Source organism: Zygotorulaspora mrakii, chromosome 7 (assembly GCF_013402915.1).
Source record: "Zygotorulaspora mrakii chromosome 7, complete sequence".
In the NCBI taxonomy this organism is placed as follows: Eukaryota; Fungi; Ascomycota; class Saccharomycetes; order Saccharomycetales; family Saccharomycetaceae; genus Zygotorulaspora; species Zygotorulaspora mrakii.
Window position 1 is genome coordinate 459780 of NC_050725.1, and position 25840 is coordinate 485619.

Genomic DNA, 25840 nt, shown 5'->3' on the forward strand with positions numbered 1-25840 from the left:
TACAAACAGATCCTTTTTGGTCTACTAGTCTCATAACTCACAGTGAATTGAGATGTCTGCCTTCAGTTTGACCGAATATTTGACAAATTTTCAGACCAGTGATAGGAGATCTTTTGAAGCGGTTGAAAACCCAGCTAATGAATTGAATATTGTTACAGATCGGTTAGCGGTATCACCAGAGCACGTTGATGCTGAGGTTGAAACTTTGGAGTCGCTTATCGATCTGTGTCATGGATTTGTGCATTTACCGACAAATTTACAAACTCAGCTTTGTTACCTTGTCGCTTCTTCGATGGGAAATTTAGCTCAGGAGATTGGCACGTACATAAACACTAGTGAGATGATCGATCTCTTGGGGCAGTGGAAAAGGCACTTGGAGGAGTATGGGTATCTAGCGCATGTCATATTAACTTTTTTACAAGATGACGTGCATATTGCATCTTCTCAGATGAGCACACTGGGTCGCGGTGGCTCTAAGAGATCGCTAGAGAGTGGTAGTGACAATACGGCAGCGGGTTCTGCCGCCCAGCTTTTCCGCAGGACCGTTGGTCAGATAGAATCAATGTGTGAGTCTATTATCAAAGTTTTAGAGATTAATTTATCAAAATTGTTTCAAACAACACCGGAAAAGGACATGTTTATCGGTTTATTTACTAGACCATTGAATGGGTTATTGGAATTCGAAGCAACCACTAAAGTTCCTTCACTTAAATTCTTCATTCAGAAAATTATTGCGATATCAGTTAAATTTCAAAATCAAGGTTCAAATGCTCAAAACGCAATCATGACGAATTTGACGTATTTCCTGCACTTATCCAATTTCAATGCTGAACTTTTGAAGTTAATAAATGATGAATATAATTATACTCAATTAACCGAAGATATTTTGAGCGAAATCAGCTCAAGAGTATTCAATTCAAAGGATACAAATGGGCCTAAAGCAATTTCGAGTTTCCTAACGAAATTGTCTCAGCTATCACCTCAAATCATGCTTAGGCAAATGTCATTGGTCGTTCGACTCTTGAATAATAGTTCTGTAACCTTAAGATGTTCCGTGGTGGAAGCATGCGGTAATATAGTAACTGGTTTAGCTTTTGATGAAGAAGCTTTTGAACATTACAAAGATCAGATATTTGTTCTATTGGAGTTATTGGAAGAAAGGTTTCGAGATTCAAATCCGTATGTTAGAACAAAGGCAATACAAGGATGTATTAAAATTTGTGACTTGGATTCAAAATTCAGCAAATATAAAATAAATTTTGCTAAGCTAGCAGTTAGATCCTTGCAAGATCGCTCATCTTTGGTACGAAGGAATTCGGTGAAATTGCTAATTAAGATACTATCAACTCATCCTTTCAAGGCGATACATGGCGATCAGTTGGCACTGAAGAATTGGGAAGCGCATTCGAAAATTGCTATAAACAGTTTAAATGAGTTTGTAAGAAGACACTCTCTTGAAACTTCTCTTGATAATGTTAGTGAAGATATTCCCAGTATTATGGTCAACGCACAAAATAAAAATGAATCTGATATTGTTTCCCCATCAGATGCAGAAAGTGTTGAAATTTCTAAAATTGACGAAAAGAATAATCCTACGAGCGCAGTGGAGACGGAAGCAATTTTAAAAATGAAACTACTGATCGTCTATCATAGAGATGCAATTGAATTCATCAGAGAAATTCATACAGGTCTTCATTTAAGTGCAAGCCTACTCTTTTCAAGAAATAGAAACGAAGTTTTGGAGACAATGGATTTTCTTGTGATGGCAGATGCTTATGGTCTTGAACCAAGTAAAATAGGTATTAGGAAAATGCTACACTTAGTATGGATGAAGGGTACCACTGACGAAGGAACAAGTATCTCATCACACCTTATAAGTTGTTATACCCAGCTGTTTTTGAATGCCCCAGATAATTTCAACTTTAGAGAGAAGGCCGCTCTTATGGCAAAGAATTTAATAAACCTAACTATTGATGCATCGGTGGCTGATTTGGCATCTTTGGAACAACTACTTGGTATGATGTATAATGAAAAACTGATTGATGAAAATATCATTAGTGTACTCTGGTCGATTTATACTTCTGCATCGACAAAAAAACCGGACTCAGAGTGTTTCGGGTTGCAACATATTCATGGATCAGTCATCGTCTTGGGCATGCTCTCAGCGACTAATCATGAAATTGCCTTGAGGGGGCTTGAATATTTGCTAGATGTCGGTCTGGGAAAAGCCGGTGAGAAAGACTTGCATTTATGTCGATACTCATGTCTTATGTTGGAAAGGATAGTCCCAAAAAAAAATTCCTCTCAGGTTTTTTCTTTAATAGGAGAAAGTCGGGAGCAATTGATTGTTAAAAATTTATACTCCAAAATCATCACCTACACTGAAGACTCGCAGTGGTATCCGATGTGTGAGCAGGCAATTAACGCTCTATTCACAATATCTTCGAAACCAGACATAGTTGCTGGAGATTTAGTACGAGAAAAGATAATGATTACGTTTGGTAAACCAGAAGATGATGATTTGACAAACTCACAAACATCTTCTCGAGTTATAGTTCTAAGTCACCTTTTATTTATTGCTGGTCAAGTTGCGATTAAAATTCTCGAGTATTTAGAAAAGTGTGAGACAGAGTTTAAAAGACGAAAAGTTGAAGCTGAAACGAACAAGGGAAAGGGAAAAGATTCGAATGAGAACAATGGCGCTGATGAAACGAAAGACAATGAGCTGGAAATGATTGGTGGAACCAACGAGGATGATTTCGCAGATGCAATTAATCATGTAAAAGAAAATGAGCTCCTTTTTGGGGAGAATTCTATTTTGAAAAAGCTCTCCCCTATTGTTGAGGAAATTGTTTCTAATAGCACTCGTTTCAATGATGTTATGCTACAAAGAACGGCCGCATTGTGCCTTGAAAAATTTATGTGTGTTTCCTCCAAATATTGTGAAAAAAGTCTATCCCTCTTGATTACAGTTATGGAAAAATCACAGGATCCTATAATCCGTTCGAATGCCGTACTTGGACTTGGTGATATGGCTGTTTGTTTTAACAATCTTATAGATGAAAACACTGATTATCTCTATCGTCGTCTTCACGATGAAAATTTAATGGTTCAACGTACATGTCTCATGACAGTTACATTTTTAATACTCGCCGGGCAGGTCAAAGTAAAAGGGCAGCTTTCGCAAATGGCAAAGTGTCTAGAGCATCCGGATAATGGTATTAGCGACATGTGTCGTTTATTCTTCACCGAGCTAGCTGGCAAGGACAACGCAATATATAATGGGTTCATTGATATCTTCAGTAATCTTTCCTCGGATGAGGATTTGCATAAAGAGAATTTCAAGAGGATAATCAAATTTTTGATCTCATTCATTGAAAAAGAAAGGCACCAAAAACAACTGGCGGAGAAATTGCTTGGAAGACTAGGAAAATGCGAGTCACAAAAACAATGGGATGATATTGCATTTGTTTTGAATAGCATTCCTTATAAAAATGACAAAATCAGTACCGTTCTGGAAGAGGGGTATAAAATGGTATCTGCAAGGGAATAATTGTTGTTTATTTCTCTCTTGATTCCAAACCATCGCAGAAAAAGTAACAGCAGATTATTTAATATCGGGGGCATCAAATCCGAGCAGCAATGCGCTTTGGAAAGAGATTTGTGAAATTCAATAAATTAGCCACAGTATTGTAAGGAAACTGTCTTTGTGGCATAATTGAAACAATCATATAATGCAGCAAAGGGAATGAACTCAGAAAAGCTGTAGGACGTTATAAGACATACTTTCTTATAATATGGAGAGATCAATATAGAAGGAAAAGTATAATGTAAAATAAAAATGCTAAGATGAGAGGTCAAAAAGGGACAAAATAACAGGATAATTTCACTCAAAAGAGCGATCTTAAAAGCGGTAGTAAATGATAACAAATGATAAATGATAACAAGACAATATAAAATAAAATAAAATAAAATAAAATAAAATAAAACAAAATAAAATAAAATAAAATAAAATAAAATAAAATAAAATAAAATAAAATAAAATAAAATAAATCCTAAAAAGATAAGAACTACGAAGGAAAACGAACACGAATTAAATTCGACAAGAAAAAATTATACACATTACTATAAAAAGGTTAAAGGAAAACAAACACTAATGGACATCAGAACTAGATAAATGAGACTACAAAATCATTCACACAGTCAAAACATTAAAAAACTCAAAAAAAAAAATTAAAATATACGAGCAGCCAATAACTTCAAGAGTTATGAAGACATGTAGATATCAAATACAATATTTAACCTGTCAGAAAACAAGCTCAAAAAAAAAGTCCCTTAACTCAGACTCATTGGCAACAGTAAAATAGGATAAGCCAACCTGTAAAAAAGACGCGCATGAAAAGGGCATACACTGCTGGATTCAAATAAATATTCTTTTAGTACTTAGATATTAAATATCCTTTTGATTGAAGTTCAATGCTAGAAAGAGGAACGATTGACTAGTTGTGTTTGCCAAATACCTCTGAGACATTAGAAATCGGATCGCTCGACTTACCGAGCACAAAGTCCAACGGCAATTGCTTTGAGTGAAGATTTCCATTTTTTAGATGTGCTGCAACAAGATCGGCCATTCCTTTAATGAAGGTTTCGTTACCGTTCAATGAGTCACATCTTTTTATTTTATTTTTGTGAGGAGATTCATCGATAAGCTCCAAGTCGATTTCAAATAGAGTTTCAATATGATCTGATGTGAATGCGATTGGTACTAGTAAGATTCCGTCAGATCCCTCAGCCAGAAACTCAGTTATTGGAGCAGTTTGGCCACCTAACCAAGGCTTTGGCCCTACTTGTGACTGCCAAACTAATCGGTAAGGGTTCTTAAAATTCAATTTTTCCATAACATGATTAACTGTCGAGGCCACTTCCGCGGGGTATGCATCACCTGTATTTACGACATCCATTGGTAGAGAATGAGCTGAGAATAATATGATAACCTTATCCCTAACTTCCTTAGGGAATTCCTCCAACTTTTTGTTAATATTTTCGGCAAACCCATCAACTAATCCTTGAGCCGTAGGCCAGCGATCAATAGTTGACCATTCGATGGTCCTTTGAGGGTCCAATGATTTAATCGTTCTCCATAATTCATTCAAGGACGAACCTGTCGTGGAGTAGGAGAATTGGGGATACTGAGTAAATGCTACTGCTCGCTTCACGCCATCATCAAGTAACTGCTTATAAGCTACATCTGTCAAAGGGTTGGCATATCTGAATGCCACATAAGGCTTATGAGGGGCCGTCTGTGGAGACGTCTTGTCCAAGATTTCACAAACTTTAGCTGCCTGATATTCGGACCACCTTTTGATAGGTGAACCGCCACCAATTGATTCATATTGTTTCTCGATCTTTGGTGTGCGAAATTTAGCGATATATTTGGCTATCCAACGCTGATAATTCTTGCTTATTGGTATCAAATCATTGTCAGAAAAAAGTTCATACAGGAAGCTATAAGTCTCAGGAACAGTAGCTGGGCCTCCCATATTCATAAATACAATTCCCGTTGGTGCCTTCTCTTCCCGTAAGCAAGGATGTTTCAAACTGAACGACCTTGTCATTATGCCAACTGCATTCCAAGGACTCGCATAGCGACTAACTGTACTTGTATTATTCACCAGCCTTGTAAGCATCATTGCTAGTTTATATAAGTCAATCGTAAACACCAATGCAAAGGATTATGCTTATTATCTCATTATATCCTTTCAATTGTAAGGTGTTGTATAATCGTTCAAGGTCCACCGCAATCTTTACTCTCGGTGACAGCGTAACCTCCCAGCAAGAATATGAAAATAGACTGAAAATTTTACGTCAAGAAAAAAAATCCTGCAGTGAATCGCCTGGTGAAGTGGCCACAAGTGGATGAACTTATTCATTACATGCGCGTCCTTCCTTTGCCTTTGTCTTTCTTTTGAATCATTCATCGTTTAGTATTCTTCTGTTGTCCTGTGATTTTCCTCAATATCTGATTTGTTGAGCAATGCGAGACATCTTCAATGTGAAGCAAGTGCAATCACATCAAACAACTGCAAGATAAAAGGACCAGTGTTATTTTTCAACTAGTTGCGTTGTCGTTACTCAGATTCAGCGAGGTCTATCACGTAGAAATCAGAGTTTTGTGATGTACAATCCTGTGAACGAGGGACTGGTCGCTCTGGGGGAGAAGTATGGCATCAACGACTTCATTTTGAGATATGCAATATGTTTACTGGGATCCTTCCCGCTAAATGCAATACTAAAGAGACTTCCCGATGAAAGAATAAATTTAAAATGTGGCTATATATTGGGGGTTTCGCTGTTTTTGTTATTCGGTGTGTTAGATCTTTATAAGGGATTTCAGACTCTGTTTATCAGTACAATTTTTACATATGTGACCTCACGATTTTATCGCTCAAGTTTTATGCCACATCTGAACTTCATGTTTGTTATGGGCCATTTAGCTTTCAGCCATCTTCACGCCCAATTTTTCAATGAACAGAATGGTGATACTATTGATATCACGGGAGCTCAGATGGTTTTGGTTATGAAACTAACATCGTTTGCCTGGTCTTATTATGATGGATCGTACACAAAAGATGAAGATTTTGCAGAATTAAGTGAATATCAAAAATCTCGTGCCATCAGAAAGCATCCGTCGTTACTGAAGTTTTTGGCATATGCATATTTTTATCCAACTTTGTTGACAGGCCCAAGTTTTGACTTTGCAGATTTTGATAGTTGGCTAAACTGTGAAATGTTTCGCGATTTGCCGGAATCTAGGAAACCTAAGAGACGTCTGGATCCTACCAAACGAAGACAAATACCGAAAAATGGTCGATTGGCATTTTGGAAAGCTTTACAGGGCCTTATGTGGCTATATTTGAGTTTGTCAGCTCCCAAATACGTCAACACCGATTATATGCTTGATAAATCAAAGTTTGAACAAAGGTCTTTCTTTTTCAGAATTAATTATATGTACATTTTGGGAACCACCTTCAGATTCAAGTATTATGCCGCATGGACAATTGCTGAAGCTGCATGCATTCTTTGTGGATTGGGATATAACGGCTACGATTCGAAGACTCAAACAATTAAGTGGAATCGAGTGCAAAATATTGATATTTGGCACGTCGAAATGGCTCAAAGTACTCGTGAAACTTTTGAGGCTTGGAATATGAATACTAATAAGTGGCTGAAAAATTATGTTTATTTAAGGGTAGCCAAGAAAGGCAAGAAACCAGGTTTCAGGTCAACATTGTTTACTTTCCTAACTTCAGCATTTTGGCATGGAACGAGACCTGGTTATTATTTAACCTTTGCAACAGGTGCACTATTTCAAACATGTGGTAGAATTTACAGACGTAATTTCAGGCCAATGTTTTTGTCAAAAGATGGTAAGACTCCCTTACCATATAAATGGGTTTATGACGCGATTTGTTTTTATGTCATAAAACTCGCATTTGGATATTTGGTCCAACCATTTATTATTTTAGATCTTGGAAAGTCTTTGCAAGCCTGGAAATCAGTATATTTTTATATTCACATTGGTGTGGCTGCATCGTTGTTTCTATTCAGAGGTCCATATGCTAGGAAAATTATCAAATTTTGTCAATCAAAACAACCTAAAGAAGTTGCACTCAATGAACAAAGGAAATTGGAGAAAGAAATTTCCGCCTCATCTGCTTCGTTAGGTGGCATACTGTCGGATAAGCTTGCCTATGAAAAAAAGAATGGAAGTGAGCTACAAATGAATTTAGGAATTCCTGAAATCGATCTCTCTAATATTGACGATGCAAAGAAAGAGTGGAATGAATTCTGTGAAGATTATTATGACTGGAGAGATAAAAATGGTTTGGCAATTGAAGAAGAAAATCTTGCAAAAGCTTTCAAGAGATTCCAACGAGAATTTGCTTCTAGGAGTGACGACAAAAAGACTGAAGAAAGGAGAATGAGCTTTAGCGACTACTCGCCCCACCCGTTTGCAGGAGATAAAAAACAAGACTAATTATTACATGACAACCTAATCATTTCGTTACTGCTAGTATAGCTTTATAAATGTACCTTTTAGCTATTTATCGATGCTTAAAATTCGTCTGCATTAAATAGATCTAAATCTAAATCAATTGCATCATCACTCCTGTCATGAGAACCCTCTCCGTCCCCAGTGAAAACATATGATTGTCTTCTTTCCGTAAGTGGATTCTCTTGCTTTTGTGTTTCACTTTGATCCTCATCCATGGCCTGGCTCCAGTTGGGACCTTGTGCTTCCTCCTGTTTCGCTTCCTCCTTTACTTCACCCGGAACCTTGGTTAATTCTTTTGTGTGCAACGAAGCCATAGCAAGCATACCCCTCCGCAGCGCATCTTCAGCTGGCCATATGAAATTATTCGGACCTATTGTACCTTTATCAAATGTTGGTGGTATTTTAGTGAACTTCGATAATTTAGTTGCGTATTCCAGCAGAACCGTCGAATTTATTTTTGCTCTTTGTTTCAAGATCGTATTCTTTTCTATATTTACTTGCTCCAACATCGGCAGCGTATTAAGTTTATTATAGCAGTCATTTAAAGTCTCTAATATTTCCCTTGTTTTTTCTTCTAACTCTTGTGATTCCAAATCCAATCTCTTCAGCTCAGAATCTATCCTATCATATTCTGCGAACGATTCTAAACTCTCGAATAATTTCTTGTCAACATTTATCAAATTCTTGGCGACTAATACATCTGGCTTAAAGCTATCAACTCCATCAACTAACTGCCCCAGGACGTCTTCATATTCGCATAAGTCCTTGTATATTTGTACTTTGGCCAATTCATCGTCATTGTTCATCACTGGTGCCGTCACATCAGCCAGCAATGAGGTAGAAGAAGATCTAGCGTGCCCTAGTGATTGCAGCATCGTTGTAGGATCCCCTTGTAAGCTTTTCTGGACGTTCATGCCACCTCCTCTTTCACGTCTTTTCTCTGCCATATATAATGATTGATATCAACAACTACTTTCGATAGAATCGCGTTTTTTATGACTTACGATTAATTTCATAATGACGCAAAGATAACTACAGAAAACAATATTAGCTATCTATACACCTGTATATGCAATCTAAAAATCGGTGACATGATGATCCTCATTTATGGTCATCTTCTATGATCCCAGGACAATTTTCAAACATCTCTTGGTCACTTTGATATTTCTTTCCGCAATAAAAACAATAATAGAGTTCAGAACGCAAGAATATGTGTATTTTCATGATCTGCTCATCTATATCGAGGTGCAGAAAGAGGTCCAGCTCCTCGTCTTCCCCATCATAGTCGTCTGGTAGAAACTCTACCTCTAAAGAGGAAATACGATTATTCTGATCATCTACGGAAACATCCTCCTCTGCCTCTTCTCCTTCCTCAGTGCTGATAATTTTTAGGTGACCATCAATCTCGTGTACTTCTTCTAGCCGTAATTCTTCCTCGGTGTCAGGTTCTGTGATGATTGGTTTCTTGACGATATAGCCGTTGAGCTGTCTCACGTAACTTCTCCAAAGCACATTGAAGTCCCTTGGATCCTGTCCCGGAGCGTATATGTTCATATCACCTGTCATCTCAAACGCTATCTCTTGCAATGATTGCAAGATACCAATCTTCTTATTTGTCATTTTATTACTACTTAGCCTGTTCCTGTGTTCAACAGTCTCATTCCCTCGCAGGCCCTTTCTACTTTGACTCCGTAGAGAAAAATCAGGCATGCGAGCTAACTTTAATGTTATATCTAAACTATCATCTACTTTGTAGCCCATATTTGCCATTATTTGAAAACCTCGCGGCATTATTTTTGGTAAATCTTCTTTAGCGTCAACTTCCAAGGGGTTTACAGCTTTTCCACCGAATGCGAAATGCTTCCAACTTCTGTTTTGCCATCGTCTACCATCTGAGAAGCTGCTGTTGACGCTTCGTCCTGCTCCTGCTTCCGTAGTGCTTTCCGCTCCTTTCTCTTCTTCAGTTCCTGCTTCACTTTGATGATCACTATTGCCAATCCTGCTATGATCGGAGCTGCCATTCTCACTCCTCTTCAAATGCTTCTTAGTAAGCCTATTTTTCAATGATTCAAAGTCCTCCAAGTCTTTCGAAGGCCTTTTCTTTGACATCAAAAAAGGTGATATTGTTTGCAGACATCTTTTTATACTTTTAATTTCCAAGTAAAACTCAAGTAACTAAGCCTTCAATTTAATGGAAGATATATAATGAAAAAAGAAAAAAGCCTCTAATGTGGCTCGTGAACGTCACTAGCAAGCGTCACTATCGAATGTCGGTGCATGCGATCGCTATGTAATGATTAAAGATATTCCGCCTTATGTCGATGACCGACTTCTTGGGATGTCTTCTGCCTGCAATTGTCTTGCAACTTCATCTTTAAGGCCTCTGGCCCACAGATCATGGTTAGTGCCAATTATATAACTCAATGTTTTATTCATGAATCCCTGCGGACCCAAATAATTCAAATTTTCGATAATGTCATCAAGGAGAACAGCCTTTCCAGCTGACATACCTAGTCCTAAGCCAGGATGTCTGATGTTCACAATATGGATATGAAAGTGGTAGTAGGAAGGCTGATAATGGACAAATATATTCAATTCGTCGGGTCTTAACGCAAAATTATAGCATGCCGGAACAAATGTCTTAATCTTGTTGTTTAATGTAATTAACCAGTTCTTGTGGGATGGGTTAAGATCTCTAATCGATTTGATGTCGTCCCTGTACACTATGGCTACGAGGTACAAGGAATCGATATTTATGCCATCCCATTTCATATCAGGTAAAACAACAAAACCGCCTTCTTTGTTCTCTTCAATAAGATCTTTATATACTACACGATCTGCTTCTGCGTTCTCATATAGGATGTTATGCACCCATTTCAAGCGACGTTGCTCGTACATTTCATCAATATACGGCTTGACAATCCTGTTATAAACGTCAGGAGTTTCCCTCACCAAATGCATTGTCTGTTGAGAATATTTCTTGATATGGATATCTGTTGCGGGCCATATTACGTTAATCTTTGCACTAGGATTGCTTTCCAAATCTTGTTTCAAGAGAGCTGTGCCCCAATAGTAAATGTCATTCTTTGTCGTCTGCTTCAGCTTTTCGTAATCGTTTGAGTATTCATTTGTACTTGAGTTTACACTGAAATGAGTTTTCTCTGCCGTGATGATGGCATGCTTATCGTCAATTTTACCTAGGAGAACAATTGACTTTGACTGAGGATTTGAGTTTAAAACCTTTTCAAATTGAAACCGTTCAACAAGTTCACTAATGGATTCCATTTTCTACACTGCTTTGTTATAGTAATTCACTTAGCGTAGGCTAATAAAGTCTCGTACTTCAATTTATATACATATTACAAGTGAAACTCTCTATAAACAATTTTTCGTAAAAAAAAATAAAGCAGTAGATATAACAGAAATAGTTATGATTTATTACATTTTTGCACGGTCACAAAGTCTATATTATACCATTGGACATGACATTTTCTTTCAGAATCATCCTCTGAGGAATATCCACCAAATTATAAAAACGAAGAACAGTGCTACCAATGCTATGGGTGCATATTGACTGATGAGTAGTTCAAGGTTTATCCGTTGAGCAGAGTTTTTGTATTTCTTTGAGCTGGCTTTTAATGAAGCGCTCAGATCACTCATCTTATCCAAGGAATCACCTCTGTAAAGTAAATCTTCAATATTTTTCGACATGATCTGCTTCACGCCCACCAATTCTTGATTTAATTTGTCCAAATTGTCTTGAACTTTTTTGTCACTGTACGACTTTTTGGTCTTTTGAAGAAAGTTATCAAAACTAACAAAGGCATACGGCCTCACATTTGGCTTTGCACTTTCACTTTCATATGAATGTTGAAATTCCTGTGCGACATCCTGTAAATATGAAAATGCCAGATTGCGTGGATATCCCTTTTCACATATCACGAAATAAATAACTGTTGATGGCTTTATGTAATGAATCTCATAGTTACCGCTCTCTAGCGTTGCTTCAGTGGCACTTTGCGGGGTCATTCGAGAAACCACCATCTTGATTTTTTTCTTTTGTTCTGATAGTAAACCAGTGGCATCATCATCTACTGAGGCACAAAGTGGGAGGCCATCATCACGATAGATAAGGGTTGATTGAATCATAATAAGCTGCTGCTGCCCCGAATATGTATCGTTTTGTGTTTGAAACTCGGCGATTTGTTGAGCTTCACCATTTTATTCATAGCCAAAAAATTCAGTGATAACCAAGGCTCATTGATCACATGATGACCACCGATAAAGTAGAGTGATGATAATTTAGATGTCTATATTTAATATTTACACGTATATTAGTTTTAAACAATCAATCCCTTTTCATAAGTTCATGGTAAAATTCCACATCATCCACGCTGTTTAAAAATTCATCCCAGTTGACGTTATAACTTATCCAGAAGTCGTCTTCAATACTGTCGGCCATATTTTCGACCCCTGCTGCTATGCTCGGAACTCCATCGGGGTTATCACCCTTGGGCGAGGCAGTGCCTGATATTATGTTCGTAGTGTTGTTCGCAGTAGGTGGACTTGCGGTATTAGCAGCCAGCGTGCCTATATCATTCTGATATTGCACCATCCAAGTTTCTTCGGCTATTTTTCTGCTTTCTAACACCTTATCCATAACCTTATGACATAGCTTTTCTAATGCAAATGTTGTGATGAGAATATTCGATCGACGAACAAGTGAATTGAATACCTTGTCACTGCTGCGCGCTAATCGATCGAATACTATTGAAAATTCATCGAACACTGACATAAACGATAGCTTTTCAAAAGACGGTACTCTAAACGAGGTCATATCAATTGGTGTATCTCGAGGCTCGGCACCTAGCACTAGTAATCCATTTTCAAATAATGTCAGTTTGTAGTAAAATATAGTGTAGAAAATGGATAAAGCCCGTATGATGAGTCGATGCAGGAAAGAAACTGCTAGGCACATATATGGGCTCAAGTATTTGACATCATTCTCTAAGGATTCTGGAAAAGCTTTTTTGTCTCTGTTATAATTTTCTATAATCACATTAATGCTCAAATAAAATGCCATTATCGTCGTTGTACCAAGGGCATTTTTCATGTAGTATGTCTTCTCCTTCAAAGCAAGGAACCTGAGACCATAGAATGCCAGTAACAAAGATATTGAAGCGCTTAGTATCATTACACTGCTCAAATTTGTCTTGGAAATTAATTTTTCATTTGTATAATGCTCTATTGGTGGGAAATCCTGTTCAATGAAACTGATAATATCATCACAATACTGTTCCAAATCCGGTGTAACTTTTTTGCTGTAAACCGACAGCAGCATTGGTCTGGCTATTTTCAAAAATGATCCCATTAATTTATATAGCGATTTTGGAACGTCATTTTCAATCGCAAAAACTGTCTCATCGAAAACTAGGTCATCAGGAACTTTCAATAACGATCCCATTTGAAGAGCGGAGTCGAAATCACAGAACATGATCCACAGCCATAATTTTCTCAATGAGGTCAAGTTGCCATATAATGTTTCATGCCCCTCAAAAGTTTGATTTATATTTGTATTTAGACCCAACAATGTTGCCTCGTTGACCATAGAGTTTACAAGCATTATTGTATGGGGGGAATCACCGCCAGTAAGCCCCCATTTGACTCTAAATGAATATCTTAAAAAAGTTGTTTGAACTCGTTCAACGTAATTGGTCTTTCCAGTACTCAATCCATTCAACATGACAAAAAAATTTTCGTATGAAATTGCCGTTTCATATTGACGTGATGTATACATGATAATTCCGAGTATTACAGCTATCTTATAGTAATTTTTCTTACTTGAGCCAACTAATTTGCATATAGGTCTCTCAAATGTAGCAGAGGAGATTCTACCTGGTACAAATGACTCTTGAAAATCGTTCAGCACTTTGAGTCGATCAAATGCTGGATTTATGATGAAGAGTTCGTCGTCTCCAAAAAAAGACTCAATTGCTCGTAAGATAGCTTCATAAGACGGTAGAGAGCTTTGAACTTCGCTCAATAAGGTGTATGCTTCTGTTGAAGGCGGTAGTTCACGATATGGTTCTTCTATAAGCATATTTTCATGGAGCATGCTGTATCCAGTATCACTTTTTATTCTCTTTCTTTCCGTTTTAACTTTTGCCCAAAGTTGAGAGTATTTTTTTGTTAAGCCCCAACGTTCGCTTAAGAAGAAAACTCGAACAGCTGTTGGACCAAACATTGTTCTCCTCCCATTTTCTTTGATCTGAGAAAAATTGAGTTCTCGCAGTACATTCTTTGATTTAGGTTCGATACCATCTTCATCCTTCTCGGTAATACCTAATCTTTGCTCTAGGACACTGATTTTTCTTTTCAAGATTTCATTCCCTGAGGATGAATCGCTTGAAGGATGCTCAACCACATTATTTTTATATATACATTCCTTTCTTCCCCTTTTGAAGCATGTCGTACAAATTGGTTTTCTTTGATCACATCGCAGCTTTCGTTGACGGCAAAAAGCGCAAGATTTGACAGGTTTACGACGTCTTCTTTTTGGTGGTATTGATTCTTTGACAGTTGTTTGAAAGCTAAAAGAGCTTTGATTTTCCTGATTTCCTTTTTCATTTCGTTTTTCCTTTTGGACATTGATGGGCGTCGTCTCTATTTCATGGACACTTTCAGGTATAGTTTCACCGGTCACCGAGGGGTTGAAATCATAACTTAAATTCATGATCCTCAGTATCAATACTGATAGGTTTTTAGTGGCATATGTAAATTCTCAAGGTGGAATCGATGCTATCTTATCCAACTTTCCTTGACCTAGGAGACTTTGCCCTAATTTACGAGCGTCGCTTGGAGCGCAAAAACTTGGCGAAGTAGGCTTCCGAAAAAGTGTCAAGATATCAACAAACATACAAAAAAAAAAATCAAAAATTACATATATACAGATTCCATTTGAAGTGTTTTCCTTTTTCATTTGCTATTCTTTAAGATCTAGGTCAATATCAAGTTGAGAGAAACCCAAATTCGCATAAAAATCCTGCGGTTTCATGTGCCATAAATCTTGGGATTGCTGTTCATAATTATTCCAAAATATGTCAGTCATTTGATTCAATAGATCTTCAGAAATAAAGTTCTCATCATTTATACCACATGAGTTTTCAGTCATTGTACGGGATTCCAGTCCCTTATCGAACAATGTTCTACTGACACGTTCCAAAGCGAGAGCTGTGGTTAACTGATAAGACTTGCTAATCTTCTTCTGTAGATCACTTCGTGTTGAATCGAAAAGTTGATCAATTGTTCTTCTAAATTTCAAAATTGTTGCATTGAAAGAATAATATGACGTCTCAGGCGATTTCAAACTATCAATACTGACCTCCGAGATACCATGATCACATAATGTAACGACGCCTCTTTCAAACAGAGAAACTCTGTAGAAGAATAGCGCATACATTTCAGATAGTACTCTCAATAATAAAGGATTGATCAAAAAGAGGACTAAATGTAACTGTTCATTTGAATCTATTCCTTCCTTATCACAAATGAACAAAAGTATATTTACAGAAAGTGATAATGAAAGTAAACCAAACTTGACCAATCCATTTTTAACTTTATGAGACGTTTCCTTGAAACACATTCTTTGAATATTATGAAAATTTAATAACATTCCAAGTGTAGGTGACAAGACAACAATATCAAAAAGATCAACAAGTTGAATTTTTTCCTTCATTGTGTAAAATTTAATTGGCAAAAACATTGTCTCAACATAATTTATCAATGAATCAATACATTCTTGGATGTTTCCAGAGGTGCTTCTTCCATTGATTTCTAGCATACATTTTCTTGTGATTTTCAAAAATTGTAATAGAAGATTATTTCTTCTCTCTTGAATGCTTTTCTCAATGGTTTCATGATCAGTTGGATTTGAAGAAGGATTCGTATTTGGCTCTGTTTCTGTGTCCATCGTAGTGTTATCAAAAGTTTTTGCAGGATCGAAGTGGTCATCAGATATGAAAGGCGGTTTGCCCATTTCAAAACTAACCACGACATCAACGTATAACGACCATAGCCACATATTTCGCAAAGTCGCCAATGGTCCAACAATGCATTCTTGATCCTTATACCAAAAATCCGAATGTGACAAACCTAAAGTTAATGAGCAATCACAAATTTCAGAGGATAAATTTGAAAGCTGAATTGCTTCACTGCAATCATATGAACAATATACCTTATTGAAAAACCTTAATAACAAGAATTGTAATCTTTCAACGAAATTTAATCTTGAAGAGCTATTATGAGCGCTTAATGACAGGAAGAACTTGTTTATTGCTTGCTGAATACAACCGTCGTATTCAACAATGCATATAATCATCAAAATAACGGCAATTTTATAGAAATTTCCATCGTTTTGAGGTAATACTAAATCGATTACGGGTTTGCCGAATCCGACCATGCTATTCTCCGAAAATACAAAGCAGTCTCCGAGATCTTTCAAAGTTTTCTCCTTATCCAGGATTCCTAAAATATCATGCAAACTACTATTGAAAAAAAAATCAATATCTTTCACAATATCTTGCTTGGACGGCAGAACTTTACAAATTGATTCAATAAGGCCCGTTGGTTCGCTTGATCTCAGACAGAAAGGTAAAACAGGTGAACAAAAATTGGGATTGGAATTTTGAATCATCCATCTCTCCCTTTCTGGTTTAATCATTTCCCATAACTTCATGTACTCGGCTAGGAATCGTTTCCCCTGTGCGGCAACTGTAGTTCTCCAAGAAGTTGGTCCAAAAATAATGCTTTGCCCGTCCATCTTGCTCAGAATTCTATAGTCCCAAAGTGGATTAGGCGAGCTCTTATCGTTGTACATAAAACAAGTGACTACTCCATTGCCATTGACGATGCCCGCATCTGTAGATGCTGTTCCAGCAGCATTAGCACCCGCACTCGCATTTGCGGCGGCAGTACCAGCTGCTACTGCGTCGATTGGATTACCGGTATAAAGACATGAAATGGAGCTCCTTGCGGTCGTGTTATCCGTAGAAGGCGTTGTATTAGTCTGACAGGTACTCATCGATTGCGGCGTTATATCCGCACTCCTCTTGCAGCTATACTCCTCGTTCATTTTTGAGAAAGATTCCAACCTCGCCTCCAGCTCTTTCACCCGCTGGATCAAATCAACATTTGGAGAGTTGCCAAAAAGCTCATCTGTAGTGATATCGTAGTTGAAATCATCCGTGTATATGCAATTCGGTAGTTTTCTATCCCTGCACTGCTTGCACATGGGTTTGGCATGATCGCATTTCAGCTTCCTCTTCCTGCAGAAAGTGCACGATTTTATAGCCTTACGCCGTCTCTTCGTGGCCCTGTTCGCCGTATCATTCCCCATCAAAGTGCTGCTTTCCGCCGGCAGAGCCATCTCTATATAAATAGATACTGTACGCACGCAAAGAGAAATAAAACACTGCACACCCGCTCAATCAACCGAACACGCACCAGCACGCACTTGAAAGAGTCTTGAGCCTGCTGGATCTAAATGAGAATGAACCAATGAACCCTCTTAGCCAGATGAACAGATGTGTAGACGACCTGATCAGTTGCTGAGCAGATGAACAAATGACCCCTACAATAAATATACAAGCTCACGCAACCCTAGCATATACTACCGCCAGAGTACTACCGCCAGAGTGCCAATGGTGTATGTGCAGCTTAAATACATCGCTACAATTATATCCATTGCTTAATAATGGCACTAAATCACATGATGTATAGAACCACATCAGTTGACCCCGGCAGTCTTTCAATAGCATTGAATAGGTCCCATTGCAACAAAAAGGGAACTACTAGTACCGAAAATGACGAAAAAACTTGCAAAACGGCTTTAAAGCGGCTCTAAAACGGCGATTCGGTTTTTTGAGTATTTTGTTCTTTTCCTTTTTTTTCTTTGGGCTGCCCTAAAAGGGTAAATTCGGCCTAAAGGGAGCCCTGGCCAGGGTGCACGGGCCGCAGTTGCTAGGGTAGGGCACGGTTAGGGCACGGTTAGGGTACACAGTGGCGGGCGCGACAGTAAATGCTTGTTAATTATTTTTATTATTTTCAAAAAGAAGAACTGTGACGCCGGAGCTGGCGCGTGGTGCACAATCACAACGCTCTGTGGACCTGCAACTTGATCGTTTCCAGAGGAATCCATGGGATGTGGGAATCAGAGGATGTGGGAATCAGAGGATGTGGGAATCAGAGGATGTGGGTGGGATTCCAAGGGTGCACTCCGAAATGAGCAGTCGGTCGCAACACATACTTACCCATACGGACCACAGTAAGGGTGCAATCAGCTGTACAGGTACGTTGTAGGTAGGATGTGTAAAGAAGTCGAGAGGACCAAGACCGCTCGTGTTGGCCGAGCAAGGCAGGTTTATAATCCTGCCACAGGCGCCAGGATTGTTGCTGGCTGCCTGTGTCTGTCAAAGGATAATGAAAAAGTTCTGATGATATCATCATCAAAACACAAAAAGAGGTGGATATTCCCCAAGGGTGGTGTTGAAGATGATGAGAGCGATTACGCAATGACCGCCCAGAGAGAAACATGGGAAGAGGCAGGTGCGACTGGGGTAATTGGTAAATCTCTGGGAGTTATCGAAGACATGAGACCAGCAAAGGCGTGGAATAAGGATGTTGCAGCGCTTAGTGAGTCAACCGGTGGGGTCATAGAACACCCCCCGAGGTCCGAATTTCACTTCTACGAAATGCAAGTGACCGAGTTGTTTGGTACCTACCCGGAATCGCATAAGAGAAATAGGGATTGGTTCACGTATGGCAAGGCCAGGGAACAGTTGATTATAGCTAACCGACCCGAACTGCTTGAGGCCCTTGAGAGGTCGAGCATCAACAAAAAACTATAGGATATGTATATATGTGTATATATGTTTGTGCGTCGGTGTGCATGCGCACTTATTTCAGGCACTTATTTTAGGCCTTTGGAAGCACCGCCACCTAAAAATCCCGCCATCATGTCCTGTAAGAAGTTGGATTGCCTCTGAGCTACTATGCCAAAATACTCCTGACCTAAAAATTCTAGTTCAGCACTGTACTTTTCAGCACAGTTTGCATAGTGGTCCTTCAAGTTGTTGAAAAAATTCTTTTCCTTTGTTTGACATGTTATCAAAATCAGTTGCAGAAAATTCAACTCGCTGAAGTCCTCGAAATAGAACATCTTGGCATTTTTTTTCTCTATTACCTGCACTTTTGGCGAGTACTTATCGATAAACCGTTGTAGAAATTTATCTCTCGCCTCAAACGCGTATTGAATATTTGAGATGAACAGGTAGTTGAATATCAATCTGCTCAAGAAATCGCCAAACGTTTCAACGTCGCATTCTTGCTGGTACCATTCCCATAAAAAGCTCACATATTTGTCCAAGGATTCATGTGGTCCAAGCATTAGATATCTTTCGGCTTCGTAGGCGTAGCCACCTTCAATTAATTTCGAGCCAATAGCGTTGTGCAAATAGGGGTCACCAAATTTATATTCTCCGTGTTTGATGGACCAATTGTTCATACCAGTGACAACATCCCTCAAATTTGGTTCTTCTGGATTGAGCGCAACGAGTAATTGCACTAGTCTTGACACTGATGCATCATCAGCCCTCACATCTGCAACGTCATAAATTTCAAGCAGGTAAAAGATTAGATCAGTACCTGATCCACCCTGCTTTGCTTTTAGAAAGGCTGCTGCACCATGAAACACAAGATCGATTGCATCAGAGTATGCCTTACCTCTTACGTATCTATTTGCAATTGTTCTCAACGTCTGATGCGCCTCATAGTAATCACCTATTTCGATCTTATTTTGAAATCGCTGTAGTGTTCTTTCCAGTTTAGCATTATTGGAGCTCATCTTGCAAAGCCTTGTTGAATAAAAGATGCGTTAAATAAAACTTAATACAATGGTGTGTATAATATATACAATATTGGATATGATATATTTCCAAGTTTGTTGAAAAATCATTTTCAAGGTAAACTTTCAGCTTGAACGAGTATTAAAAGGTGAAAATCAAAATATTTAACACAAAAAATGACAAAAAGGCCATTTGACTGAGGGAGCAAAGGACTTTAATAGTGCTATAGAGGAGCGAATTTTTTCATTAAGGAACGATATGGACGAGGCCATTCAGTTGATTGATGAACAGAAACGTTTTCATTCGGATTATTGGGATTATTTCAAAAAATGTACTGGAGATCGCACTGTTGGATTAGGATATCATGTTATTTCTGTATTTGGATCTCAGTCGAGTGGTAAGTCTACTTTGTTGAACACGTTGTTTCACACAAAGTTTGACACCATGGATGCGCAATTCAAAAGACAGCAAACTACTAAGGGCATATGGTTGGCCCACACAAGAAATGTAAATACGTTGACAAAAAAAGATGCTAATGGTTCGAATGCTGATATTTTTGTCCTTGACGTCGAAGGGTCGGATGGTGCAGAGAGAGGTGAAGATCAAGATTTCGAAAGAAAAGCTGCTCTATTTGCCATTTCAGTTTCTGAAGTATTAATAGTCAACATGTGGGAACAACAAATTGGTCTGTATCAAGGAAATAATATGGCATTGCTCAAAACAGTGTTTGAAGTCAACCTATCTTTATTTGGGAAAAACACTACTGGTCACAAAGTTTTATTGCTCTTTGTGATCAGAGACCATGTCGGTGTTACCCCTTTGCAAAGTTTAAGTGATTCCCTCCGTGCCGAACTGGAGAAGATCTGGGCAGACTTGAATAAGCCTGCTGAGTGTTCAAATTCTTCCTTGTACGATTTTTTTGATCTAGAGTTCACAGGGCTTGCTCACAAGTTATTACAACCAAAAGAATTTGAAGAGAATGTTAAACAACTTGGGGACTGTTTTGTTTATCAAGATAATGAGCCATATTATTTCAAAAAAGAGTATCATCATAACTTACCGTTAGAGGGTTGGACCATGTACTCCGAGAACTGTTGGGAACAAATTGAAAATAATAAAGATCTAGATTTACCAACGCAACAAATTTTGGTTTCAACTTTTAAAACAGAAGAAATTGCCAATGAAGCGTTCAATAACTTCGAGCAAAAATATAATGATGAAGTCCATCTGGTAATTAAAGACAAAACTAAACTTATTGAAACACTAAACTCTCTGAAGGAGTCTTGTTTGAACGAGTACGATGAGCAAGCTTGTCGTTACACCAAATCTGTTTATTTAGCCAAAAGGGAAGATTTGGCAGAAAAAATGATCGTTAATTTTACTCAAACTGTTCAAATATTCTTGGACGAGCTATCGAAGCAACTCTTTCAGAGGCTCACGCGAGAAGTTACTGATAAAAAAAATAAGGACAGCTCGTTTTCTCAGAGATCAAAGGGTGTTTCTGTTTCAATTAAAGATGAATTTAAAGACGCTTTAGATGATTTTGGGAAAAATGAATTATTAGCATCATCCGAAGAGTTTATGGAACAATTTGATGAGTTGTTAGCTGAGGAAATCAAGAGATTGTCTGATGAAGAAATCAAATCCATAATCACAAAAGCGTATAAGAATGTAACTCTGGTTATCAAAGAGGATACTATTCGTTTACTGTCGGACCCTGAAAAAGATGTATGGGACTGTATTTTGAAGAAATTCGAACAAACGATTAAAGATGCATTGAAGAAATACGCTGCTGGATCAGGTGACTCTTTGACTTATGATTTCCAGGTAGGACTCTCTGAAGAAGAAAATAATGCAGTATATCGCAAAATTCGCCACAATTCATGGCATTTGTTGAACGTTACTGTTCACGATTATTTGAAGGAAGACACCGTTGTAGGTATTCTAAGGGAACGGTTCGAAAAAAAATTCCGTTACGACGATAATGATTCACCAAAATTATGGAAGAATGAAGAAGAGATTGACCAAGCCTTTAGGCTGGCTAGAGAATATGCCACTGAAGTCTTAAATGTACTTTCTTTGGCAACGACTTCAGATAATGTTGAGATAGTGGCGGAATTCGATGAGGAAGATGACGATGAGGATGAATATTACAAGGACGATGTCGGTATCTACCATTCTCGTAGGTTTGCTCATATTTTGAATGAATTACAAAAAGAAAAAATTCTACAGCACTTTCGCAGGCAAATTAATATCACGGTATTGGATTCCAAAAGATCCATCATCAAAACGACAACTTCAATTCCAGTATGGATTTATATCCTCATCGTTGTGCTGGGTTGGAATGAATTTATGATCGTTATCCGTAACCCATTGTTTGTGACGTTAGCGTTGATATCAATTGTGGGTTTCTATTTCGTAAACAAATTTGGCTTGTGGGGACCTGTGTTGAATGTTGCACAGAGCGCAGTAGGTGAAACGAGGTCCACTATGAAGGCTAAATTGAGAGAGTTTGTCCTCGACAGCGCCGAAAAGAACCAGACTCCGGTCCTCGAGTCCTATGAAATGGAAGATATGTCTAATGAAAAAGAGAATTAAATAGAGTAAATAAATCAAATGACAATAATCTTGGTATACTAAAATACAAGCTGCTGACTTGTCGTGGAAATAGAATATAGAAAATGTAGATTCCCTTCGTTTTGATTCCCTTACGTTACCATCTGTATCTCAATTTACCATCCGCACGATTTTTGAAAGTAAAACATCACAATAACGGACCATAACATAACGAAAAGATGACGAAAACCATGAGTGGCACTATACTTCAGGACCTTCTCGGAGGAAACAATCGCAAAAGCCGATGGCAGATATGCACCGTTGACGGGAAAAGATGTTTTTTAAATTCAACCGTTCACTACCCATTTACCATGATATTCTGCCTTATTTCAGATTTGAATGAGGAACCTTATCATGCAAGACTGACGCTCAAGGATTTGACAAATCAATGTAAGGAACAGGGCTTTGTTGATGATTCAATAAAGCAAATTCAGACAAATCTGAGCTCTCAAATTGCTAACGCTTCCCTTAAATTAGAATTTAAAAAGCGTGAATCGAAGTTGGACGTGGCCTTTGCAGTATCAGACACTATTAATGTTGAACTGCAAGCTCAAATATCACACCTAGATAATCACACATCAATGTTAATATACCGTGATTTGCTCCAAGAGATCATGGTTGGTAGTTATAGCTTAAGAAGATTAAGTGATAGATTAGAGAATCTTTTACATATGAAGGACAGAGCCATTGAATATCTTACGCTAAATGTAGAAGAATTTGGAACAGCCAAGGTGATCAAGAGATGGGCGCCTCCTGCTTCATCAAATGCAAAAGCGCTAGTGAAATATCAGTATTCGAATGAGTGTGATAACTTGGCTGAAAGTTTGCAAGATGAGGCCTTCAACTATGAAAAATTTACTGATACAGGGGAATTTCTATTTGACCTGCAGAGGAGAGTTTTAAATTCTGTTTCCACAACTTCTTCACCTAAAAAGCGATTGAGAAGAACGAGTTCTACAGATTTTCTACCATTCGAAGATCCCATTGGCTCGAACAAAATCGGAACCAAAAGCCCTGGAATAAACGATAAAGATTCAAGCTTGAAATCAGAAACTGAATTAAAGAGTAAGAGTGACAGTCCAGATTTGCCAAATAAAAAAAGAAAGTTTGGAAAGGTAAAAATTATGAAAAGAGTCTGATATGTACAATTATTAAATCAAAAAGATGTCATTATATGCATTATCACTATTTAGCATGTTCGCATAACTGAGTGAGATTGTTCCACCTGTCAATGAGCAGCTGAAGTCTGGTATTATCGTCGTCACTTCGTTTTGAGAAAAGATTGTATAAAACGTCTGTCCAGAACATTTTAAAATTGCTCAACGATGGGTAATTTCTAGGAATATCGACTAAGTTTGGATTTAAAGTTTTCCAAGAATTTTGCTTTAAAGGGGATTTTATGAAATAATCAGCAAAAATGGAAATCCAATATTTGGCGATACATTTTGAAACATCATGAAGACTGATTAAAGAATTTGGTATGTAATCAACTAACTCAAGCTCATTGCCATATTCGCTAATCATTATGAAATCAATGGCGTCTGTAACTGCTGGGGTAATTTCGCGAAAGATCTGCGTCGAAACTTCTATAAAATTCATACCACTGTGTTTTCTTTGACAATCTTGCACTGCTGTTGAATCCATGCTTATGTCCTCACTCCTGGATGATGATCCTAATCCATACCTATTCACATTCTCAGTATAAGACATGGATGCGATTAATTGAGGTGACATTCCTTCTCTATAGGACACTGTCGGTATTCCCTCTTTCAGAGCTTTAAGACACAAGTTTTTATCATTGGACAGTAAGATTACAAAACTGTCTGAGTTTCCTTGAAAGTATAGACAACAATCCAAAATTGAGTTATCTTTAACACAATCTTTATCTATAGATTCCCTCAATTTTTGGCCAATGACAGAAGAGTCAAGATTAGCTAGATTTCGATAAAGCCAATCATTCGCCCACCTAGCTAAAGAACCGATTGTTTCGCCATTTTTTTCGCTGCTTATGTCCTCGACAGTTTTCGAGGACCCTTTCAACCCGTCCAACTCTTGAATCACGGTTAAAGGTATCACAATTCGATGATGGTATTGCGAACTCAGTATTCGCAGTGTTTCCAAAATTTCCAAATGCGAGATCATGAAATTTGTATCTAGCACGAATGTGGTAACTAAGATTGTCGGCTCCATGGTAGATTTTTCAGAAAGTTCTGCCGGTAGCGGTGAAGTACGACGCTGAGCCGGACACAAATCATGAGGACTGCTTTCTTCATCAAATACTGTGCCAGTGAAATTATGATGAGCTGTCCGACTTTTACCATTTGCTATTATTTTATCAATGTCCGCGACAGTATATTTATTGCTCCCACTACCACCTCCATTACAACTTCCACTACTGCTGCAGCTCCGGGAATGCTTTTTGGCGTGCGACGGAATATCGTATGCCTTTTCCGCCACAGTCAATTCACTTGGTATTTTTGCTCCCCGGTCATCTACCTTGTCATTCCCAGATGCGTATAAGGAAGGCAGTCGCATTGGTATACAATGGTTCCCAGAGACAGCGGTATCACCGTCTATATCGCTTGGTTACTTTGATTGAAGTCATCCGATGCACTTCCAAGTTCGGCTTGACAGATGCCATCTCAACATAAACCGGGTAACTGCATAAGAAATCGGTTATGACAGTAAATATTTCAAAATAATATGTGACGTTACTTGTGTCACAATAACTAAAAAATACAACTGAGAACTGATGTAATTGATTAAGCTAACTTTGACAGTATTCTGCGTCATTTTCCTCCAAATATAAAACACTAGATTACGGAAGCGGTAGATTATGGACACAGTATATAATGAGGCATTGCTGATAACTGACATTGGCTCAGTATAAAAGTTGTCATTTGTCCTAGCATGAAAGATTCACCTCAGGCATGTGGTGTTCTCTCAAGGCTTAAGAGGATGAGGAGGAAATAGCAGTTCCTACATCTTCCAGTTTATATGATTAACATACTGAAACATTACTGCCACAATACATGATGTGTATTATGTGTTTTTTATCAGACACTTAGCCTGCGAGAAACGCGGAGATGTAAAGGTGTTGTTGATTTCAACACCCTAAAACCACATACTCTTCTAAGTTTTTTGTAGGACTGTTACCCAAGAGCTACAAACTACAGGGATGATGAAGATAGAAAAATATTTTTATTTTATAATATGATTGTATAGTGTATTGAACGATTGGTATTGCTGAACAGCCTGTTAACAGAAA

General features: G+C 38.0%; 14 protein-coding genes across 14 annotated transcripts; 5 read left to right on the forward strand and 9 right to left on the reverse strand.

The window, feature by feature from the left end:
• Positions 1-52: 52 nt before the first annotated feature.
• On the forward strand, positions 53-3553 carry YCS4 (condensin subunit YCS4; the record flags this gene model as incomplete). The annotated part of the gene is made up of 1 exon (XM_037290195.1): positions 53-3553. The coding sequence occupies one exon, from the start codon at positions 53-55 to the stop codon at positions 3551-3553; it is 3501 nt and encodes a 1166-aa protein (XP_037146090.1).
• Positions 3554-4499: 946 nt separating this feature from the next.
• HEM15 (ferrochelatase HEM15) lies at positions 4500-5690 on the reverse strand (the record flags this gene model as incomplete). Its single annotated transcript, XM_037290196.1, has 1 exon — positions 4500-5690. The coding sequence occupies one exon, from the start codon at positions 5688-5690 to the stop codon at positions 4500-4502; it is 1191 nt and encodes a 396-aa protein (XP_037146091.1).
• A 485-nt stretch (positions 5691-6175) lies between these two features.
• On the forward strand, positions 6176-8038 carry ALE1 (lysophospholipid acyltransferase; the record flags this gene model as incomplete). The annotated part of the gene is made up of 1 exon (XM_037290197.1): positions 6176-8038. The coding sequence occupies one exon, from the start codon at positions 6176-6178 to the stop codon at positions 8036-8038; it is 1863 nt and encodes a 620-aa protein (XP_037146092.1).
• Positions 8039-8115: 77 nt separating this feature from the next.
• On the reverse strand, positions 8116-9003 carry MED4 (Med4p; the record flags this gene model as incomplete). The annotated part of the gene is made up of 1 exon (XM_037290198.1): positions 8116-9003. One exon carries the CDS (start codon positions 9001-9003, stop codon positions 8116-8118), a length of 888 nt encoding a protein of 295 aa, XP_037146093.1.
• Positions 9004-9157: 154 nt separating this feature from the next.
• On the reverse strand, positions 9158-10165 carry CMG1 (Cmg1p; the record flags this gene model as incomplete). Its single annotated transcript, XM_037290199.1, has 1 exon — positions 9158-10165. The coding sequence occupies one exon, from the start codon at positions 10163-10165 to the stop codon at positions 9158-9160; it is 1008 nt and encodes a 335-aa protein (XP_037146094.1).
• A 204-nt stretch (positions 10166-10369) lies between these two features.
• HG535_0G02535 (uncharacterized protein) lies at positions 10370-11341 on the reverse strand (the record flags this gene model as incomplete). Its single annotated transcript, XM_037290200.1, has 1 exon — positions 10370-11341. The coding sequence occupies one exon, from the start codon at positions 11339-11341 to the stop codon at positions 10370-10372; it is 972 nt and encodes a 323-aa protein (XP_037146095.1).
• Positions 11342-11557: 216 nt separating this feature from the next.
• On the reverse strand, positions 11558-12205 carry SEC22 (SNAP receptor SEC22; the record flags this gene model as incomplete). The annotated part of the gene is made up of 1 exon (XM_037290201.1): positions 11558-12205. The coding sequence occupies one exon, from the start codon at positions 12203-12205 to the stop codon at positions 11558-11560; it is 648 nt and encodes a 215-aa protein (XP_037146096.1).
• Positions 12206-12404: 199 nt separating this feature from the next.
• YRM1 (Yrm1p) lies at positions 12405-14789 on the reverse strand (the record flags this gene model as incomplete). Its single annotated transcript, XM_037290202.1, has 1 exon — positions 12405-14789. One exon carries the CDS (start codon positions 14787-14789, stop codon positions 12405-12407), a length of 2385 nt encoding a protein of 794 aa, XP_037146097.1.
• A 249-nt stretch (positions 14790-15038) lies between these two features.
• PDR8 (Pdr8p) lies at positions 15039-17480 on the reverse strand (the record flags this gene model as incomplete). The annotated part of the gene is made up of 1 exon (XM_037290203.1): positions 15039-17480. One exon carries the CDS (start codon positions 17478-17480, stop codon positions 15039-15041), a length of 2442 nt encoding a protein of 813 aa, XP_037146098.1.
• Positions 17481-18417: 937 nt separating this feature from the next.
• On the forward strand, positions 18418-18960 carry DDP1 (polyphosphatase DDP1; the record flags this gene model as incomplete). Its single annotated transcript, XM_037290204.1, has 1 exon — positions 18418-18960. The coding sequence occupies one exon, from the start codon at positions 18418-18420 to the stop codon at positions 18958-18960; it is 543 nt and encodes a 180-aa protein (XP_037146099.1).
• Positions 18961-19022: 62 nt separating this feature from the next.
• Positions 19023-19955, reverse strand: GET4 (the record flags this gene model as incomplete). The annotated part of the gene is made up of 1 exon (XM_037290205.1): positions 19023-19955. The coding sequence occupies one exon, from the start codon at positions 19953-19955 to the stop codon at positions 19023-19025; it is 933 nt and encodes a 310-aa protein (XP_037146100.1).
• Positions 19956-20214: 259 nt separating this feature from the next.
• On the forward strand, positions 20215-22554 carry SEY1 (dynamin-like GTPase SEY1; the record flags this gene model as incomplete). Its single annotated transcript, XM_037290206.1, has 1 exon — positions 20215-22554. One exon carries the CDS (start codon positions 20215-20217, stop codon positions 22552-22554), a length of 2340 nt encoding a protein of 779 aa, XP_037146101.1.
• Positions 22555-22751: 197 nt separating this feature from the next.
• On the forward strand, positions 22752-23711 carry NEJ1 (Nej1p; the record flags this gene model as incomplete). Its single annotated transcript, XM_037290207.1, has 1 exon — positions 22752-23711. One exon carries the CDS (start codon positions 22752-22754, stop codon positions 23709-23711), a length of 960 nt encoding a protein of 319 aa, XP_037146102.1.
• A 46-nt stretch (positions 23712-23757) lies between these two features.
• Positions 23758-25107, reverse strand: SWT1 (mRNA-processing endoribonuclease; the record flags this gene model as incomplete). The annotated part of the gene is made up of 1 exon (XM_037290208.1): positions 23758-25107. The coding sequence occupies one exon, from the start codon at positions 25105-25107 to the stop codon at positions 23758-23760; it is 1350 nt and encodes a 449-aa protein (XP_037146103.1).
• Between the last annotated feature and the right edge of the window lie 733 nt (positions 25108-25840).